General features: G+C 38.8%; 1 protein-coding gene across 1 annotated transcript in view; it reads left to right on the plus strand.

Moving 5' to 3' along the window:
• Positions 1-23,151, plus strand: part of rbfox3a (RNA binding fox-1 homolog 3a) — a 264,526-nt gene that overhangs the window by 84,239 nt on the left and 157,136 nt on the right. The window contains exon 2 of the mRNA XM_073867060.1: positions 11,351-11,472. Coding sequence (XP_073723161.1) covers positions 11,351-11,472 — 122 coding nt within the window. The remainder of the gene's footprint in view (positions 1-11,350; positions 11,473-23,151) is intronic.

Raw genomic sequence — 23,151 nt, forward strand, 5'->3', positions numbered from 1 at the left:
GCACATTTATATTATGTATTGTTTATTTCGTTTGCATTGCGCTCAGATTTATTTTAGTGCGGTTATTTTTTCCATGTACTTCCTTATATATTTTGTATTTATGCATTTGGCATAAGCTTTTATCCAAAGAATATGGTAGTGCATTCAAGGTACACATTATATTGGTACCTGTATGTATTCAATTGGAATCAAACCCATGTGTGCCCGCCTTTAATGTCTTCTTGCCAGGCAATCATTACTGTAGGTGTCTTTGGAGATTTTGGTAGAATAAAATAGAAATGAAGTCACAGCGAGTGTCTCTCCAGTTTGCACGGCTCATTCAAGATGTTTGGTCACTGATCAAAGAGCCTCTAGTTTTTGGTCAGTACACACAAATTTGAAACAAGTGGAAGAGAGAGGGAGAGAGAAAGAGAGCAAATGGGAGCGGGTTTCCAGCTGTCTCTGGTGGTATGCCAGGTGGGATGACATGGGACTCTGAAGTGTTGGAGAGGAGCTGGCTGGGGACAAACCAGCGAAATGGCACACCGGAGATATGCAAAACGCTAATGATCCTCTCCCTCCCCCTGCCGGGACGGTTCTCCATGCCAGACCCCTCCAAGTGGTCCGCTCCACTGGGGATTCTCACCAGCAGGCCCAGGTATCCATGATTGCTTTTTAATGTGTGGCTGTTGGCCAATGAGAACAGGGATTTTTATCAAGTATGACTGCAGAAATATTAAACTAGCCTGGGATTATTTTTCAGTCACAGTTCATTAAACTGTAGAGGGAAGTAGAGCCAGGAGCCGCTCCTGCCTGCACAAGTTAGGCCAATTAGGGTTCTAATTTTTTATTAATACGCCGCAATGTTAAATAAACATGCAAACAGCTTTCGTGTTGTATGCCAATTAAATGCTGTTTTATTTGACTGCCACTTTAATCAGGCGGCTGCACAGGGGGAGGATATGGAGTTTAATTAAATTGTATTACTTTACATTCCTGTCAAGGCCCTTTTATGATTTCAAAGTAATCTATAAGGACATCAGCCATTGATTTGCTCATATTTTAATAAATTATGCCAGGCCATACCATTGCAAAACTCGACACACGGGAGAATCGTAAAGCAAAAGGGCGGAAACAAAGAAACGAGCAGCGGGCGGCACGAGTCATTTTTTATCGCGCGGCGGTGCAGCTCCCCCCACAAACAATAATCTCTCGACGATGGCAGGGAGAAAGTTTCAAAAGCTCATTTTGCCGGATTTTATCGCTTTCCCTGTTCCATCAATATTGCCTTCTGGTTGATTTTTAATTTCAGGTTGGAGACCTCAGCATATTTAGTGCTCTGCTGATGACATTGTATTTATTTAGGGCTCTCGTCAATGGCGCGCTCAAGTGCAAAACCCCGCCTATGCAGAGTTTGGTTCAGACAAGTCCAATTCTAAACACACTTACCTCCAGAATGCCAGAACTCTATTAGCTCTGTGCTTTGCATACAAAAAATAAAAAATAAATATGGTTAAAAAAAGGTGTCATACAGAAGAACCATTTTTTGTTCCCAAAAAAAAAAAACATTCAGTTTCTTTAAAGAATCGTTTCCTTCTTACATTTTATAGCCTAAGGAAAGGGTCTTCAACATTTTGGGGCAAGGACCCATTAGATGAGAGAGGCATTGAGCAGGGACCCCCTGATGCTAAAGGTACAACTATTGACCAATCTATTTGTAAGAAAAAAACAACCCATATTGTCACAGAGCAACTGTTGCTGTAAATGCACAACTATCTGTGTATTATTTTTATTGTTATAGTAGATTTCGTTTAATTATTATTATTTTAAGGTATTTGCAGTGTAATACATTTTATTTTTTTCTGTGAGATGGACAATTACACTGTTACACTGGTACGGTAAATGGCACAAAGACTGTCTATTCTGGTGGGGATAAAGGTTGTGCTGAAGATTTCAGTGCAGATGTACAGTTATAGATTCTGTTGTAAAAGCAGGTCATTTTATTTAAGGGGACATTTGTTTGCTGTCCCCAAAGTACATATGTGAAGTTCTAGCTAAAAAATCATTTAGATAATTTATTATAGCATGTTAAAATTGCCACTTTGCAGATGTGAACAAAAACGTGCTGTTTTTGGGTGTGTCCTTTAAAGGTACAATTTGTAAGATATTTGCGGTAAAATATATATATATAAAAAAAACACTAGTCCGGTGTTATATATTTTGTCCAGCTGATTACTAACAATATCTATAATGTTTTCAACTACTTGTAAATTATGAGAAAATTGCTGCCCTAAAAAATGACGTTAATATCTACGTTACCCTTTGTTACTGCCTTTACTGACGTAAAAACCACTTGACAAGAGTGTCGTGGACAAATGTGGAAGTAATCGCATCTGTCTTGCTTTTTTATGGTAAGTTTGTTCATCTGAACACTTAATTCTGTGCTGTGTTAACAAACCATCGTATTGGACTAATACTGTAACATCTATGACTAACAATTGCGTTTTGAACATTACTTGAAACCTTACATAATGAAAAAAAACAATGTCATCAAACACAACATCAGCGTTTGAGTTAAAGACAACAAATCCCATCAGTCTACGCTGCTTCAGAGCATCATTAATCTACGTCATTGTTATTGATTTGATTTGGCGCCCTCTAGCGGCGGGAATTATACAAATTGCATCTTTAAAATGCAAATGAGCTGATAATGCAGATTAAGGGACGGTTCTGACATCACAAGGGGAACCACATTTTAATGACCTTGTTTTACATGCTTGCAGAGAGTTTACCAAAACTAAGTTACTATGTTGATCTTTTTCACTTTTTTAGGTTAATAGAAGCGCTGGGGACCCAATTATAGCACTTAAACATGGAAAAAGTAAGATTTTCATGATATGTCCCCTTTAAGTGGAGTGCTTTGAAAAAACATCTTTTTGCTTCTCTGTGTATTGATGCGGGTGGAGAACACACACCTAATTCTGACGTCCGGCTCTTTTTTCACATGCAGTCTTTACTGATAATTTACTGGTAAATTGCAGTTAACAGGTCATGTGTGAACAGAACCTTTTTGGTAAATCGGTGCTGCCAATTAACAAGTAAGGGGCCAGTCACACCAAAAGCGCTTTAAACGCTTGCAAACGCAAGGCGCGACGCACTGCCTTTTTTAAAAAAGAGCAGTGCGGCGCGGCTTTTCATATTGCTAAGCAACCACCGAGTCAGCTGTCTTGTCAATCAAATATTGAAGCGTGAGCGCTCTTTTGCTGTTAACTGTCATATTAGCAGAAACTTTAAAAATAGGGCGCTTGCTCTGACCTTGTTTGAGGTTGAGAGGTGTACAAACACGCAGGAGAGAGTGAGCGAGTGGAGTCCGGTTCTTCAAAGCAACTGTAAACTTCCCTCACCACAACGTAAGGCCCGCCTCTCCCCTCATTCGATTGGACAATGGAAGACACGAATGACGTCAGGCGCTTCTCCGCTCTCAGCGCTCCTTCAAAAACGCGTGCGCGGCAGGCGGCAGAAAACCGCAAGGCGCTCGGCGCGCATAAACAGCACGCAAACGCGCCCTGCCCATAGAATATCATTCAAAAAAGGCGCCTGCAACTGCCATAAACGCTTTTGGTGTGACTGAGCCCTAAGAGAGGTTGTAAGATTAGCAGTAATTTACCGGAAAGCGGTATGTGTGAACAAAAAATAAAGAATACGGGAAATGCTTTCTCTCTGAGTTTACCAGTATTTTGATACTGATGTGTGAATGATGTCTTACTGGAAATTAGTACCACAGTGGGCGTTTCATTGATTTTAAAATCAAGCGATGGTTTTGTCACAGTTAATAGTGCAGACGCGGTGTTTGACTGTTAAATTAGCGCTTTACTGTGCCATTTACAGTACCATGATCAGTATCAGTATATGATTTACCTGTTTTTATGATGCAGAGTAGTGGTCAACCGATCTATCACCGAGGCTAATATATCGCCGGTATCTGGACTTTTTTATTCTTGACATCGCCCGATAATTCTTTCCGATTTGGTTGATATATTGGGTCATGCTGCACGCGAAGTCAAACACATAGCCAGCGTTTACCAGACAGTGAAATAACTAATCATCATTCCATTTTTAACATGATATTGTGTTGTGTGTAACACTCCGAGTCCGGGATGCTGCAAAGTTTCACTCAAACACTCATTTTGTAAACCTATATACAAGATTCATAATAGCTGCATGCAGGCATCTGTGAGTTGGTAAGTCGAAAAACGACTTTGTTTTAATTGTTACACTGCCAGCTTTAATTTGTAAGTATAATCAAATCGGCTGAACAAATCATTACAATGTAGTATTTTTAATATTGACTAGTTGCTCTCACTCATAAAAAGTTGAATTTTAATCAGTTAATATAACAACATATAGTATGAGGAGCTCGGATGCAAACTCCGGTAAACACCGCCTCCATCAAAATTAGATATTCAGACCATTCAGAATTACCAGTTTATTGGCAGAATCCATTAAGAGTCTGATAAAAAACAAGGAAACTTTAAACATAGTCTAATTTACAAGAAAACATGTCAGGTGCATATTTGTTTAGGACTTATTGATCACATTATATTTCACAGTGTATCATTAGTCGCCTTTTCTATTGAAATCAACCAGTTGGGTGGTCAACGAGATTTTGATAGACAGATCAAAAATCAAATAATAGATAACTCAACCTTTAGGACCCACTGCAGCATCAATTTTCTCATGATGAAATGAACAGCTGTATGGTGATATCTAATACTGTATGTGTGTCTGTACTCGTGGTCTCTACAGGCTTCAGGAGAGTCGAGGTCCCTGTAGCAGCAGATACAGTGGCAGCATGCGGTTATTAATGCCTTGCGTCCCTTGCAGCTATGTCTGCCTCCTCTGCCTCACGCTGTATTAATCAGAGCGCAGGCACGAACTGCCCCTCCAACTGCACATGATTAAGTGCGACTGGAGCAGTGTTTAACCAGATACGGCCACACTCTCTTCTCTGAAACGAGGCTTTTGAGCATCCCCGGGGTACACGAGGGGTAATGAATACATCGTTTGGAGAGGCGTTGTGATGCCCTGGAGAGGCCTCGGGAAGAAGAGGGCTTCGTTTTCTCCAGCTTCGATGAAGCAGTCTCTGGCCCTGATATGGGCTGGGTGGGATGGCCATATGGACAGACTCATGTGACTGGTGTGTTTGGGTTGGATGGAGGTACTGACAGCGCTGCCCCGTGGAGAGGAAGGGCCACGTCTGCTGGTCTGTGCAATGCCAAAACAGATCCGGGTCAGTGTGGCTAAAGGAAGCGTGGGCCCAGGATAGGATGGGCTTTGCCAGAGCTACAGGACCTGTAGGAGGATGCTTCCAGTCAGAGGGAAGCAGGGATTGTTGGATTGCTTGCTACACTATGGCGTCTTTCCTGCTGCTTTCTTGGCGATTACAAAACAATGATTTGGGTATTTGTGCAGTATGCTATGCAGTACAGCCTCAAAAGTGTTTGGACACTTAGTCACATTTTAAAATTAGAGTCTTTGCAATTATGTAAAAGAATATCAAATCAAGTGACATTTAAAAGAAAAAAAAGACACAAACTGTTAATTTATCATTCAATGTATTTAAGAACTTTATTGGCTGGCAAAGTTTCCGCTAAAATCACTCGAATTGCGAAGTTCCAGTGTAAATATATAAAAACTTTTATTTTTGTGAGTGAATACAGTTGCTAAGGACTTAATTTGGACATCTTTAACTCTTTCCCCGCCATTGACGAGTTAACTCGTCAATTAAGAGAAAACGCTTCCCTGCCAATGACAAGTATTTCCGGCAATCCGCAATAATGCTATTATCCACCAGGTGCCTCAACTTATACAACCTGGATGAAACGCCTAACGTGGAAGAGTAAGAACTCTGTCTATGTTTTGAGGTTCGCTCTGAATCTGATCTCTAACAAAATCCTTCACATAATTGGAATTATCTCAGCTTTTTGCTCAAAATTTGGTGTTTTTGAAAAAACCTACACATATTTGAGAGGTGATAAGAAGAGAACTAGGTAGGATAAAACAGTTTTTTGTTTGAAAGCTGGGAGTCTGTTCTTTCATTTGATATATTGTATGTTTATATATTTAAATGTACATTTTTCTAGAAGGCGTTAAACTTTTTTGAAAATTATAAAAACTATTTTTTTAAACGCTGTAAGGGGAAAGAATTAAAGGCAATTTCCTCAATATTTTTTTGCACCTTCAGATTCCAGATTTTCAAATAGTTGTATATCGGCCAAAATTGTCCTATCCTAACAAACGATACATCAATGGAAAGCTTATTCATTTTGACCGTGGGGCTTCTGGCCTTAGTCAAACGAGTTTCTGTTACTGTTTCAAAGATCAGATGGGGGGCCCCATACATAGATTCGCCCTGTGCCCACCCATTGGCTAAATCTTCAACTATGGGTAATATACTTATGACGCAATAGTTAGCCTGTCTGGAACCGAGCTGACTTAAACCACATCACTGTGTGAAAGTTGCATTACATGTGAACGGCCCCTACGCTAATAGGATTTTGTTTCTCTCTCCCTGTCTCGTCCTCGATCCCGAGGACAATGAGACAAATAGACCCAGTTCCGGTAAATGTGAAAGTTGGAACATCCCTGATTTACTAGCCGTCCTTCAACGTGATGCCCAGCTGATGCCTGACCAACGACCACCGACAGAACCCGTTTTTTAATCTCCTTACTCGTTTACACAAATACAGTATATGTATATATATATATATATATATATACAGGTCAGGGTTTTTTCCTTCTAGGACTTTTTTTGCTCCTGGCTAAAAAAAGTCCAGGTTCTTTTCTCCACTGGGGATTTTCAACCCGGGGAGTCAGCCTTCACTGGCTTAACTTAGCACCCTGTTCTATACGTTACATAGTACGCCCGCTTATAATGTTGATTAATAGCCGCAACAAATTCTGCTGCTTATGCTATCTGTATTATGTTATGCTATCTGTCGATTTTTCTGTGTTTTTCCTTGCTTCTATTTATGTAAAGCTGCTTTGAATCAATTACCAATTGTGAAAAGCGCTATATAAATAAAATTGAATTTAATTAATTCTCAATTTAAAAAAAATTGTTTTTGTGGTCCATATGTGGTCCTAAATCGAATACAGGTCAGATGTTTTGCAATGTGACCTCAGTCTGAACACTCTTATCAGAATTCATGTGATTTTTGCATTATTCTATATTGAAATGCACCACAACTGTTGAAATATGCATCAATGCTGGACATTAACATAAACATTAAAGACGTAAAATTTTAGGCTTCCACTGTGCATCACCTTATACACGTAAGCCCGTAATCCTTAAAAAATAGTTGTGTTTCTGTACGTTCACACAGCATCAAAAAACGCTCTGACTGACCTGCCAACGACGCTATAAAGGTTAGTCGACGCTCTGACGATCGAATGCATATAGTATCCTCTCAAGTGAATGACTTCTATTGGTTTCCGCCATTTGATTGGTTGCCGCCTAACCGCATTGTAGCTCATTCCCATAAAGTCGACCTGATTTTAACTTTCCTCGACACTTACACAGACGCGCCGTGCCACTGCTCAGCCAGATTGACGCTCTCGCCAGCGGTGGTGTGAACGCATGGTTTGACTTCATGCAGCGTCATGCAGACTGACCAGCGCACAACCTGGGAGCAGACCTTTGCTTGGCTCGCTTAAGTGGAACGCCATTCACACGCGTATGAAGTTGAAAACACCGGCTGACCTCAGTAGTCTGCATTTTTCCATGTGACAGCATGCTGTGCGTGATGTGTTATTGTTGCAGTTAAGGACGATGACCAGTTCACAATGGAATCTAATATCAGCCAAACAAAACAAATCAGATCTTAAGCAATAAATCCGAATTGAGCTTTAAGGTTTGCGGTCTAAATGTATCCTTAGATAAATCTTTTGTAGTGGATATATATATATACCCTTCCTTCAGATCAGACAGGAATCATTTGCGGTGTGTATTATCATCCTTGCAGAGAAAAAGCAAGATAATGCTGTCTCAGTTTCAACTTGAACTCCTCCATTTATCTGCATGAGTGTGCAGCGATGCGCTGACAATCCTGGGCTGAAATGCGCTGATGGCAGATTTAGATGTGATGACACTTTTTTCTGCCTTAAATCAAACTGTTATTGCCTCCTTATCAAACCAAAGAGCCTACTCTTCACACGCTGTTTGTGACAACTTTGACAATTCGTTCAGTTTTGAAAGCTCTTGTCAAATTTGCCAAACTGCAGAGAGAGCGGGAAGGAAAGAGAGAGAAAAAGTCAGGTTAGGAAAGGTCAAAGAAAAAGGCGCACGAAAAAAAGACAGAGGGTTATAGTGGATTAGCCTGGAGGGTTGTTGTAATGTATCTGCAGTGTAGCATGTCAGCGCTACATTACTTTACTGCATTGTAATCTCACTGTCAATAATTAATCACAGGTGAGGCGTGGTGAGAAACATGCCCGCAGATGCCAAACGTACTTAAAGCGGTGCCAACAGTCAGCAGGGAAACGTGACAGCAATCCCTCTCCGTTTTTCGTCTCACCTTACGACACAATCCGTGATGCAACAACGGCACGCTGTGAATTACATCACCTGCGGAAGGAATGCGGGCGCTCCAAATCTTTGCCGGAGATGGAGGAGGCGCGCGCTGGCTGTTTTATTGCTAATTAGGCCATATCTTTTTATTCCTAGACACCAAAAAATCAGCCACATGTATCATGGATATAAATGCGTTATAGTTGTGATCGATTGGCTGGACCGCGTCCCTCTGGCATGAATATTCATGGGGTGATGTATAGAGCGGATAGACCCGCGTCAGAGTCTCGTGGTGTGTGATCCGTGGACTTTACAGTCACGGCCGGGGAGCCTGCGGCTAGCAGCCACCATAAACAATAACGCGAGGCCCATTTATAACACTAAAAATCATGTGTCGCCACAGCCACAAAGAGCACAAGTGACATTTTAATGGGCCTTTTTACTTTTTGTTTTTCAATAATGAATGCATGGCTTGCTGTGGTGCGCTCCACAATATGGCCTTCACTATTGTTTTGAGGCATAATGCAGATTTTTGCTGGACTTGGCATTTATAGGGAATAATTTAACGTACGCCGCAATCTTCGTACGCTTTACTCCGAGTCTGCTTACAAACTGGGGAAATAAATGTGTCTGTACATGTAAGCGAGACGGTACAGCCATGTTTTCTTTATTCTGTTGTAGGCACTGATCTTATGTGTGTGCGTGTGTTACCCAGAGGAGGTTCAATGCAGCTGTTAGTTTGCTTTGCTGTGTAAGCAGGGCTGACCCCACTGAGTATCACATGCCAAGAACAGATTCCACTGACCGGGTACCAAACAGCAGTGGGTTTAGGATGTGATGTGTACAAATCAGGGCCATCGTCACGGGGGACAACTAGAAACATTGGCCTGTGGGTTGTGATGATGGCCCCATTAAGGTCCTCTGGATTATTTGTGACCCTGACTTTTAAATCCAGGCTAATGTCTCATAATCTAATTATGACATTTGAAGCATCAACGTTTGCTTTCAGTCATTTTATGTAGAAAACAGTAAATCACTAAAAATTACTTAAGATGGGTTTTCACTGACTGGGTCACATACGGAATAGCCTATTATATGGGAAAAGGGGTACAACCTCCCAAAAACACCACCAGGAAATTTAGCCACAGTCCTGGTCAGTGTTGGGGGTAACGCATTACAAGTAACGTGCATTATGTAATAGTATTACTTTTCTGAAGTATTAATGCATTACTTTTTAAATGTACACATTCATATTTTAGTTACTTTTTCAAAAAAGTAATCCAAGTTACTTTTTTAGTTTAATTAATTTGATTAAAAAAAATCATGTAAAGGCACACCATGGAACTTTTTTGCCACTAGAGGGTGCTAGACATGTAGTTTTCACGTTTAGCGCCCCTAGAGGCCACAAGCACCGCAGCACTGTCGCAAAGGAAGAGAAGACAACTCTTTAGGTCACAAAAGGGCTTTTCACACCTGAAATTGTTAACCCTGGGTTATTCTAAACCCAGGGTTAACGGAATCCTGGGTTATTTTTTTCATGTTTCACACTGTTCAAACTTAACCAGGGGTTAAGAGATAACCCTGGGTATTCATTATTTGACGTTTCACACTGTGCATTCCTAAACCCTGGGTCATGAGTCTCCAACCCAGTTTCAACACACCTGTCTGTAATTATCAAGCCTTGATTAGCTACTTCAGCTGTGTTTAATTAGGGTCATAACATTCTAACCCTGCTTCGTTTCACACTGCATGCGTTTGGCACCACAATCCGGGGTTAACACCACAAATGCGGTGCTAACCCTGCTCCAGAGCAGGGTTTCATAACCCTGGGTAAAAAGCGGTGCTAACACCGCTTTCAAATTACAGGTGTGAAACGCTCCTTAACCCAGGGTTAAAAGCAGGGTTTAGAATGAAGATAACCCAGGGTTAAGCGCAGTGTGAAAACCCCTAAAGTGTGCCTTCCAGCATGTCATATGAATATAATTTCATGGGTTTTATTTTATTTCAAACGGCAAAAGATCGCATAGCTCACGTTTTCAAGCCAGTTTTAATGGTGGTCACTTGGTTAAAGTTTATATAAAAAAAATTTTGCCTTAAAGGGAAATCAAAACCCAGATCGCCCGTGTGCTAGGTCCATAACACCACCACCCTGTTTTAAGTCAATGTACCATCACAAGGGTCTTGAAAATATATTATAAAGGTTGAAAAACTACAAAGTGTCACTTTAATTAAACTAAACGTAGTCACATTATGCGCTCAATGCGTAAACGCTTGTGTGGGAACAGTTTGAGTCAGAAACTGAGATGGCAGGCCAGAGCTTGACATTTTTGTGATGAAATATGCAATTTCTGAATGCAGAACTTTTCAGTCATAAAATCACCTGCAAACCTGAAAGAGATTAAGTCTCAGCCAAGAAAAAGTAACACAAAAGTAACTAAAAAGTAATGTAAGCATTACTTTCCAGGAAAAGTAACTATGTAACGCAATTAGTTACTTTTTTTGGGAGTAACTTAATATTTTAATGCATTAATTTTAAATGTAACTTTCCCCAACACTGGTCCTGGTTAAAATAAGGATAAACAGGACATCTTACATTTTTATTGGAAACATTATTGAATGTTCTTTTTTTTCTTGCTTGCTTGCTTTCTTGAAAGACTAAAAGGTTCTTTGGGGAACCAAAAGTGGCATCTTCGCAAAACCATTTTTAGCACCTTTATATAACAGGGTGCACTTTTTACAGACCTGCACTTTGCAACCTCACCATTCATTTCTTTAACCACCTAATTTTCTTTTCATTTATAGAAATTAAACCAGGAAACGGGCTGTGTAAAACAGGAAGCATTGCTCTCTTTGGGAACGTAGTGTACAGCGGGCTGCTGAACGACCACTTCTGGCATTTCGGGGTGCCCCTCGTCACAAGACTGGTGAGTGGATGCCCTGCATGTCTTTTTTCCAAATTGCTGCGATGGTTGGCATTGCCTCTCTGCTTTCTTTGCCACCTTGAAATCCCCCGCTGGCGGTTGTAATTTGGCATCAGATGTGTTTTGGCCGGGCAAGGCTTCAACCAGAGGTTTCCATTTTTTTTATACAGAACAAAGAGGCTTATTGATGTGAAACGGCATTGATTTCAAAGAATTGTATGGTCCTGAAATGTAAGATGAAGTTGTGTTGACACAGTGACATATTTAGAGACTTAAAAAAGTATGGATTTCATTGCATAATAAACTAAATATCAGTAATGTTCAATCTTTTCTCAGAAGTAATGAACATTTTAAAAAGCATATTGATGTTTTTATAATTTGATGTTTTACTTGAAAACTATATTACTATAATACAAATGACACTAATTTTGTTGTATAATGCCTTAGAAATTCTGTATAGTTAAGGGTATAGTTATTCTGTTTTGGCCCCCTATATCTTAAATTAGTACAGTAACGCCCTGCCAAACAGAGATGTAGCTTATCAACTAGAACCATAGAGGCCAAATCAATAGCAATATTTAAATGTTGCTTAGTTTGTTTGCTACTGTATACCCAACCCAAGAAAAAAGCAGTGCACGGGAAATACACCAAACGTCATGTTTTTCTTACAAATATCACTGTCTGCCTTTGTCTTTGGTTATGAGTAATACATTGGCATAAGATATGTCTGTTTAAAAACTGAAAATTAGTTGGCTACTCAAGTTTTAATTAAACTGTAATCTTGGTGCATGTCAGTGCCTTATTATGTCTTATTATGAATTGATAAATATTGATGCTACGTCTTCCTCAGAAATATGTCAAACAGTATTAGCATAGAGGGACGGGGAGAGAGGAGAGCTGCTGCAATTTGCTGCCTTATGCTAGATTAAGATAAAAAAGGATTTGGAGGATCAGAAATCTAAATCTCTGAGGGTAACTTGTTTTTCACTGCTTTACTGAGCGAGCGAGCAGACGTGTTTCAGAAGAAAACTTCGAGAGTTGGGACGTAGTTTGGCGTCTGTCTTTTGTGCCATGAGGAAATGTGATTGGATTCTGGTCATGTGATTTAAAAATCAGATGTATTCAGTTGAGTGTTCCTGTAGTGTAATTGCTAGAAGATGGTGTTAGCAGCGTAAAGGTCATGGGTTCGATTCCCAGGGAACACTAATGATAAAATGTATGGCTTGGATGCACTGGAAGTGTCTGCCAAATGCATAAAATGTAAATGAATACAATTAAATCAAATCTTATGGGGCAGGAGATTTAGTGGGTGATCTTACTAAAGATTGTAATTCTGTGTGACTCTAACTGCCTTGCAAAATACTTTATTTGAAATGCAAGCAAAAAAATGAAATTTTTACTTCAGTCATACTGTAGATTAATGGGTGTTAACCAAGGTTATTATAGTTTTGCATTTTTCATTAGTTTTTATTTTGTTTTGACTTTTTGTTTTTAAATTCAGTTTAGTTTTAATTAGTTTTTAATGTGGGTTTGCTAGTTTTGTTTAGTTTTTATTTTTTGAAAATGCTTAGTTTTAGTTTAGTTTTTATTAGTTTTAGTGTTAGTTTTTGTATTTTTTTGTAATTTGGTTTATTTGTCAGGGGCAAGATTTAAAAAGTTCAGAAAAAGTAATAATAACTCAATTAGAACATCATACAATTTTAGAAAATATTCTTTCAAAAATAAAACCAGTACATAAAATGTACATATAGGCACAAATATGTAAACAGTCTCAACACTCCGCAGTAAGTGCAAAATGTGACGTGTGCCAGTAAAAAAAGAGCTAACAGACTAAAGAAGACAGACATACATGAACGCATATATTCAAACCATTTACAGAATTCACACCCTATACAAATACCACAGCTGCACAATTTTCATACCCTATACTAAATTTACCCTATACAATAGCCTACTCATCTGGATTAAAGCAGCAAACATCACAGTGTAAGAGTAAACAAATGACATAACATTATTTATTATTTGAAACACAGCTTCTAGTGTTTTGACATCGAAAACCCAAGTGCATTTTACCTCAAACTTGCAACTATTTTTAACTTTCTAAAGTAGCAATCGCTTCTCGGGTCGACATTAACACACTGACAAAATAATTTTCAGAATTAAAAATATTTTTATACCACTTTTTAATGTGTGATTGTACGGCCCCCCTAAGGGGACATGGAGAAAAAATTAAATAAAGTTAAATAATAAAATTAAATTTGCGTGCGCACGTGAAACTTTATCGTTAAGTTTTGCGTGCGCACGTGAAACTATCGCACGCACACGTGAAACTTTCGCTTTCACTTGTGCATGCGATAGTTTCACGTGTGCGCGCGAAACTAAACTTTAAAAAAATCTGCACATGAAGGTTTCGCGTGAGCACGTGAAAGTTTCACTTGACCAGGCAAAAGTTTCACGTGAGCACATGAAACTAAACTTTGGATTTTTTTACTCCAATGTCACCTTAGGGGCTCTGTATGATCGTGTAAAGGTGTTCATGAGATACTAACCTTTCGCGAACTTGCTTTCAACGTCGAACATTCGTTCTAATGGAGACACGGTGTGCACGAAGGGGAGGGGCTCTGTGTATATGTGCGAGCGCGCGTGTATTTTATTTTATTTTATTTTATTTTATTTTATTTTATTTTATTTTATTTTATTTTATTTTATTTTATTTTATTTTATTTTATTTTATTTTATTTTATTTTATTTTATTTTATTTTATTTTATTTTATTTTATTTTGCCAAACATACATTGCAGTTTTGGTTAGTTATCATTTTTTGTAATGCCTCATTTTTATTTTTATTTCAGTTAACGACAATGTTTTTTCCCACCTAGTTTTCATTTTTTTTGTTCTTTTTCGTTAACGATTACAACCTTGGTGTTAACTTATAGAGATTTGTATTCCCCCATAATAAACAATACCCACAGTACAGTATATACAGTAACATATTCATAATGTTTTAATTTTCTCGGGAAACGGAAACAATGAGACCTGTTTTTCGATTTGTTTATGTGACATTGGGCAAAAGATTGTGTGGATAGCACTGCAAATAGTTATATTAATTGTAAATATTTTATTATGTTTTTTTTCTTGCTGTATTAATGTAATCTGAGATGTGGTATGTATGACGGTAGGGATAACCTGCCAAATACAAATACAGTATGCTTTCCTACACATGTGTCAAGATAGCGCTTGAGGTTACATCCGCTCTCACTTGACACTTCTGTCATACACACCAGCCAGTTTGTTGTCTTAATTCTGTTGTTTTCAAAGGTGCCACACATCCAGAAACATGTCAGTTTGTGCTTACTGGTTTTGAATGAGACTGTGTCGGACCGTTTATGTGTCATTTCTGATGGAAAATGGCTCTAAAGAGGTTTTGTGGAGGTTTTTTGTTTAGCCGAACATACAGAAGCAGCTTCAAAACAAAGTAAAATAAATCAGTTACAATCTAATGCCTGATTCGACTTTATTTACTTATACCGATCGAACGCCTGTTGGCATAATTGGAAGGCTCAAAGCAATTACGTATTCCTAACTTTTACTTTCCCCCAAGTATTTCTGCTTCGCTTTTGGATGTAGGAAATTTTACTAATGGTATTGAGAAATTTAATCCTTCGAAAAGCCAAAGCACATTTAGTGTATTAGCGTGCGAGCATGCTATCATTCAGATAACCATAAATGAGTTTAAAGATGGCCACAAACCGAATGCGTTTGTGAAAAATTTAGCTAATTAGTCAATGCATCTGTAATCGAGTGGAACAAAGCTCTTCTGCCCATTATACGCTTGTTTTTGATTGGGCCATACCTCCACACGTGTCACGTCCTGTACTGCGCTGAGCATTACATGGTGCTTTTAACTTGAAAGGACTAGCGTGGCAACCCGTTCCTCAACCTTCTAAACTCTCCTACAGACACTAAACGGCACCTTAACCAGATTAAGTCACTTAAACGTGTTTGGAGAATCAAGGCTCCCCACCAGATGGAGAGAAATAGAGGGTGGTTGTTTTTGAATTAGTTCTCCCTCGATTTTTCCTTGGCGGGTTAATGAATAAATGAACTGGCGCGGTAATTGGAAGGGAGTGCGATGTGGGGGGAAAGAGGTGCTCCATAGATTTTATGGTGACAGAAATGATGACGTTGGGTAAAACATTGAAAGGTATGGCTCAGTGGGGCGAATGGGCTGATGGGGTGAGGGTTACGGTGTTGTGTGTTCGTATGTGTATGCCAGAGGAATTGGTTTCATTATAAGGCACTTTAGGTAGTTGGCCTTCATGCGACACGCAGCTGTGTGTATCATTCAGGGTGGAATTGAAATGCCTGTCAAATTTCTTCATTTTTTATTTATTTTTAGCAGATAATAGTAAATGATGTAATTTATGAGGTTGAATTCAATTGAAATGAACAATAAATTATTATTATTATTATAATTATTATGATTATTATTATTATTATTAGTAGTAGTAGTAGTAGTAGTATTCATCATCATCATCATCAGTATTAATAGCAGTAGTATTAGTATTATTATTATTAGTAGTACTACTAGTAGTAGTTGTTGTTGTTGTATTCATCTTTATTATCAGTAATAATAATAATATAATAATAATTTGTTACATTTATATAGCGCTTGTCTGCAGCACTTTAAAAGGGGAATCTTCTCAACCACCACCAATGTGCAGTATCCACCTGGTTGATGTGACGGCAGCCATATTGCCCCAGAACGCACACCACACACCAGCTTATTAGTGGAGAGAAGACAGAGTGATATACAGTAGCCAATTAGTATATGAGGGGATGATTAGTTGGCCAATGGGCAAGTTTGGCCAGGATGCCAACCACCACAGAGAGTCAGGAACAGCTCATTCGAATCACAATTTCTAGTAGCAATAGTAGTAGTACAGTAGTAGTAGTAGTAGTAGTAGTAGTAGTAGTAGTAGTAGTAGTAGTAGTGTTCATAATCATCATCATCAGTAGTAGTAGTAGTAGTAGTAGTAGTAGTAGTAGTAGTAGTAGTAGTAGTAGTAGTAGTAGTATTCATAATCATCAGTAGTAGTAGTAGTAGTAGTAGTATTCATAATCATCAGTAGTAGTAGTAGTAGCAGTAGTAGTAGTAGTAGTAGTAGTAGTAGTAGTATTCATAATCATCAGTAGTAGTAGTAGTAGTAGTAGTAGTAGTAGTAGTAGTAGTAGTAGTAGTAGTAGTTGTTGTATTCATCATCATCATCACCATTAGTAGTAGTAGTAGTAGGAGTAGTAGTAGTAGTAGTAGTAGTTATAATAATCATCATCAGTAGTAATAATAGAAAGTAGTAGTAGTAGTAGTAGTAGTAGTATTCATAATCATCATCATCATCATCAGTAGTAGTAATAGTAGTAGTAGTAATAGTAGTAGTAGTAGTAGTAGTAGTTGTAGTAGTAGTAGTAGTAGTTGTATTCATAATCATCATCATCAGTAGTAATAGTAGAAAGTAGTAGTAGTAGTAGTATAGTAGTAGTAGTAGTAGTATTTATAATCATCATCAGTAGTAAACAAGAAAATAAGTCTAGTTTTTAGACCAAAATATCAAATTTAAGTGATTTTGTGCATAAAACAATAAAAAAAATCTGCCAATGGGGTAAGCAAAAATCTTGAACATTTTTCTTAAACACTAAATTCAAGAAAAATTCTAGAAAAATTTGCTTACCCTATTGGCAGATTTTTTTTGCTTGTTTTATGCACAAAGTCTTTTAAATTTGATATTTTTGGTCTAAAAACTAGACTTATTTTCTTGGGTCGTTTTGCTCATCCAGAAAAAGCATCTTAATTTAAGAATTTTTAGATATTTTTACTGAAAACAAGACAAAAATACTAAGAATTTGTTTTCTTGAAAATATTTTTTTGCAGTGAATATAACGTTTATATTTTTTGTCTAAGAACTAGACCTATTTTCCTAGATCATTTGCTCATCAAGAAAATACATCTTAATTTAAGAATTTTACTAACTGTATGGCCGTGATTCCTAATTTAATAATTTTTAGATATTCCTACTTAAAACAAGACAAAAAATACTAAGTAAGAAAGTCTTTTTTTGCAATGTACAAAGTCCTAACTATATGGCTGTGATCAGGTTTGATGAATATGATTTTTTTTGTGAACTGTGAAATATTATTTATTGTCGAGGGAAAAATCACTACCTATCTAAAATAATAGGCACGCTTCTTTATTGTTGTATTTGTTTTGTCACACAAAAAACTTTGTATTGCTATGTTGGACTAATGAAATTTCTCTGTGTGTGAGACTGACTGTTTATTATTAATTTTATTTTTCAGTAAATTCAACTTCCCCTTAGTCAATTCAAATTTAATTTCAACATCCTGTGGATTGTGGCCGATTCACTTCAAATTACAATTGGCGGTTTGAAACAGAGTAAATTGTTCAATTCTATGCCTGACCCTAAGCGATCATGTCATTGTCCTCGTAAACAAAGGCAATGGAGGACAGGCGCAGGGGACAAAGAAAACACAAATGTCCAATAGCCATGGCTGAAATCTCATGGTTGTGCACATACTGTAATGCTGTATCCTGTCAGAATGTGCTCAAGAGCCGAATTTCAGCTTTTCAGCAGAACGTGTGTAATTGATAGCACTCTTGGGCAGCTCGGGCTTTGGCAGTGCACAAAACGAACGCGAATCTCCAAAGACAGACACTTTTCATATCTGGCAAGCTTGCTCGGTGAGGAACCTGTACTACTGTGTGGCGTGTTGACGTATTGCTGCTCACTTCTGGATTTTAGTATGGGGTAAAAAACAGAGAATCACTTGTTTCTGCTCCCTACGAATTCCAAGCCTTGCACTATTTCCAAGACCTGCTGCGCTTGCGGCCAATATGCCGTCCCAGATGTGTTCACCTGCCGTTGGCAGCAGCCAGCTCCTAATTAAGACGGTCTGGCTTGGCCACCAGCTCAGCCTGGGTCCACTCAGACCAAACCTTGCCCATCTGCCCTGCTTATAAAAGAAAAATACGCACCTTTGCACTCCGCTTGACACCTATGCTCTGGTGGTCTGAGAGGGGGTTTGCTGCGGTAGACGGTGAAGCACAGAATGAACTCAATGAAACATCTGACCATTTTCACTTATTTTACATTGCTGACAACCTCTCTTTAAAACAAAGAATTTGCCAACATCAACACTCCCAACCAACACAAACCTATAGACAAATAATTTCTAGCTGGATGGTTCTTTTACATCTTTAAAATAGATTTGAAAGAATCTTTAACATCTGAAGAAGCTTTTTGTTTCACAAAATGTTTTTTATATCATAGTAGAAGCTACTTTAGACTTAGAAACGGTAAGAAAGATATCATAGCACAATGGTTATTTTGGAACCAATATAAATGTTGTTTTCTATGGCATTTCTGTAAATGTTGTGGATGGTATCTTTATAAACAGTGAGTTTAAAAAAATTTTGGTTTGCATCTTTTGTACAGCCTCAAGACCAAACCATTGTTATAGTAATCACTAAAAATATTCACAACTGTACTATTGGCTTCAGTAATTAAAGGCACAATATGCAATTTTTGCCCCTAGAGATCGATAAACAACAACAACGGCCACAGCTTGATAAATCACTTCAAGTATAAAAACATTGTGTTGAGTTTTGTTGTAAATCAGCCCAATCTATAAACATAGACTTCATTCAGTCCACAGAATGACAAATACTATGCACCCTCTTCCAGCTTACGATGAAATCATTATGTAAAATTTGCAACGAAAGTTAATATTTTCATAATATTTGTGTTTAATAATGTGCTGCACTGCCGCACGTCGAAATAAACACGTTACGTTAACAGAAAATTAATTATTGGAGTGAAAGTACACATTAAATTTGGACACCCCAGACACCCCTCTAGCTCCGCCCACCTTATTGAAGTATTCCACTGTGTTGCATAGATTGGCTGAACGCTGAAAGGCGGCTGCTGTTTTCATCCTGTAAATATTCTGGGATCGCTCCCGGAAAGAAGACCTAGTAACCAGTGTTGGGGGGAACGCATTACAAGTAACGCGCATTACGTAATAATATTACTTTTCTGAAGTAATGAGTAAAGTAACGTATTACTTTATAAATGTACACATTAATATTTGAGTTACTTTTTAAAAAAAGCAATCCAAGTTACTTTTCAGTTTAATTAAGAGTAACTTAATATTGTAATGCTTTAAAAGTAACTTTCCCCAACACTGCTAGTAACATTGCCGTAAAATACCCGGAAAGCCCTCAGTGTGAATGAGATGCAGAAACAATGCCGTAAGGGGCATGTCATAGTGAGGACGCGCATGGCATGGCAACATGAAGTTATGGTTCATCTTTTTAAAATGAGGGATATACATGCAGATCAACATTCACAACAAGAAATGAATAGCGCGTCACGCGCTCATATGAGCTTTTAATAAACAAAAATGCTTGCATGTGATCGCAACAAGATATATCGTTCAGCTCTTCAAAACGGGGGGTTTAAATGCACATTAACATTCACGATGAGAAATGTCTGCAAACTGGACTAAAGCAGAGATAAGGGAGCTCGTCACTATCTGCAGTGAAGCTGAGATCATTCACCAGAATAGAACAGCGCTCCTTTATAATCTTATCATAAACAAAAATGCCTCGAGTGGTTTCCGGAGAGAGAATTAACGAATAATAATCAAACTTTAGTCGCTGCAGAGAAAAAAACTACCAAGTAAAGGACTTTAAACACGTTACGCGTCTTTACGGGATCTTTACGGTATGTGTGTGAACGCACACACAAATTCCAGCAAATCATTGGCAGTGTGAATGAACCAAAATTCGAACGATTCCGGACAAATCCCGGATGCATTTTCTGGGATTTCCCGTTATGTCTGCAAGGACTCTAGCGAAATTTTTAGGGGCGCTGGGAAGAATTTGGGGGGGCTAAAGCCCCCTTAAAAATGGCCTGAGGACAACCATAACCGTTACATTATAATACATTATAATGTAAGCCCACAGTGTGACTTAAAGAAGCCACAACAAGCAGCGTTGCTACTGTAAAAAAAATGCAGCATGATGTTAAAACAACTTGACATCAAATTATCACAAGAGTACCGCTTTCAGAAGCCGAAGATAACCTGGACATGACACCAATGACAAGTAACCCCATGAACGGGGGCAGAACACTTGTTATTAAAACATCTGGGATAATCTATGAACACATAAACAAAATATATAACACTGTGCTACACCCTTAAAAAAAAGTTATTTTATAAAAATGATATCCTTTCAAGAGTTCATATTAGTACCTTAGATGTACATATTGGTACGAAAGAGTGCATATTAGTACCTCAAAGGTACATATCGGTGCCAAATGTACTATTGTACCTTTTTGAAGGGTACCTTCCAAGTGACAGCTTGGGTCCTTATTTTAATATTTTTTCCTGACAGTGTAGCAGTTTTTGACTACTTTAACGCAAAAATCTTACATATTGTGCCTTTATTTGCATTTACTCCCACATTAACACATGTTGTCACTGCCAAAACCTTGCAGTGTGTACTTGGCCTAATTCTTTCTCTTGAGCTCTCGCTCTTTTTCTCTCCACCGCATCAGAGCAACGTGTGTAACCATTAACAAGCTTGTGCCATACTTCTGACATGTAAAAAAACCAGCGTCACATCTCAGTGCAGTCCTATAAGCTCAGAGTAAGATCAGGCGAGACATGGAGATCAAACCCATGGATCGAGCCAACAGACAATCATACCGCACAACACCAGCATTAAATATTGACTAAACGAATCGCAAGTCGAGGGAGTGAAGAAACACGACAAGGAGAATAACCAATTCAGGGCTTCGAAATTTTCCCTCCTTCTTCATCTGAGAGAAAAGGTTTCTTGTCTCTGTAATGGAAAATGACGTCCCCAGGGCCAGTCGTCCTCCGAGTGCTTAACCCGAACACGCGGCACCCTCGGCATGCTGGGAAAAACAGTACAGATAGTGCTGGAGAACAAATGGGGAAACTGTGTGTGTGCTGTGTTTGAGAGAAAAAGAGTAAGAATGTAATGAGGATGAAGTGTAAAGAGGAAAAATAACAGTAAGTGTGTAGTGGAGGAGAGATTGGAAATTGAAAAAGGAGGAAAAGGATTAGTCAAGTTTTCCCACAAATGTTTTGCATATGGTGATATTAGCTCTCATTTGATGTTTTTTGGTATATTGAAAGGATTGTGTGGGGCTAAAATGACACTCAGATTACCAATTCATTTCTTCTTCCAGCCATTTTTATTTGGCCCTTTTTAAAAAGTAAAAATCTGGCATCTCATGGGAGTCTTTTTATTGCCTTATTGATGATACTGACACGAAAAAGGCTTTGATAACGCACCTTCTTTTACTTTTTATTATTTCCATATTGAAATCTCTGGGAGAAATGAGCAGAATATCCATTCGATTTCTTTTCGTTTTTAATATAATTATATAATTTGTAATACAATTATTTTAGTACTTCTAATACTATATTTATCCAGAAATGGCCAGAAGACATCTGCTGAATTATGATGGTTAAAATAATCAATCCTGACATACTTTTAGTCGAGAGAAACTAAAAGCCAATTCAGCATTTCACCCATCCATAAGTGGACTTAGTAAATAGGTTAATATTTTAAAAACGCCGTATAGCTGCTGCCTGTTGACGGTACGGGATTGAAATTGCTGAGACAGCTGAGATGTTAAACGGCGGTCTTACGCTCCCACCCTCCCGCACTGCATGCTGCATGCACATACGCACTCAATACACACATATACACACACAAAAAAAAAACAAGTCTTTCCTCTGACACACACAGAAAAATGACCAGCCACCTTCTCGGGGCACACAACCTGTCAAACTATTCCCCCCGCTCTCAGCCAGCGCACGCTTACTCCTGATTGGCCGAGCCACATCAAGCCAAAATCCTGTGAGCCCCTCTTGCACCCAGCCACCTCTCCCTCGCTGTCACTGTAGCAGACTCGAAAATCTTGAGAAAAAGAGACAAAGCCTAACAAGAAAGACGGTAACAGCATTGTGTGCCGACTCGCCCTACCTTGTTTACTTACGCTTTAACCTGCGTTGACTGCTCTTTGTCGTGTTGCACGACTTTTCGTGCCCGTCAGCTGAGCGCCAAGACCAAGAGATCGAAAGCATCGCTCCCACGGCCAGCATACTAGCCAGCAACTCTCTCTTCACCGGTGCCCCAGGCAGCCTCCGCAGCATCAGCAACAACGAGGAGAGGAGACGCTCTCTTCCCCCCTCCCATCCCCTTTCGTACTCGGATGCTGATGCTGCTCCGTGGCTGAATCGGTGCCTGAAGTGTCAATGGACTCCTCTCCCTGCGGAGCAACACCGCCTCAGTGAAGCAATGCTGGAAACTGCTGCCAAACATCTCCTGCTGTAAAAGACCTGCGCTCGCCAATAAGACCCGGAACAGAACTACACGGAGCAGAGAGAGAGAGAGTGAAGAAGAAAAAGAAAGAAAGGCTGATTTATATGTGATTTATAGGAAGAAGAAAAAGAAGAGAGTTGAAGAGGAAACTGCAGTGCATTTTACGGCTCCCGTGGCTCCTTTTACTACTTCTTGACCAAGTTTTTTTCCCCATTTTTGGTAATAGTAACGGATTGAGTGTTT

Source organism: Misgurnus anguillicaudatus, chromosome 4, assembly GCF_027580225.2.
Source record: "Misgurnus anguillicaudatus chromosome 4, ASM2758022v2, whole genome shotgun sequence".
Taxonomy (NCBI): Eukaryota; Metazoa; Chordata; class Actinopteri; order Cypriniformes; family Cobitidae; genus Misgurnus; species Misgurnus anguillicaudatus.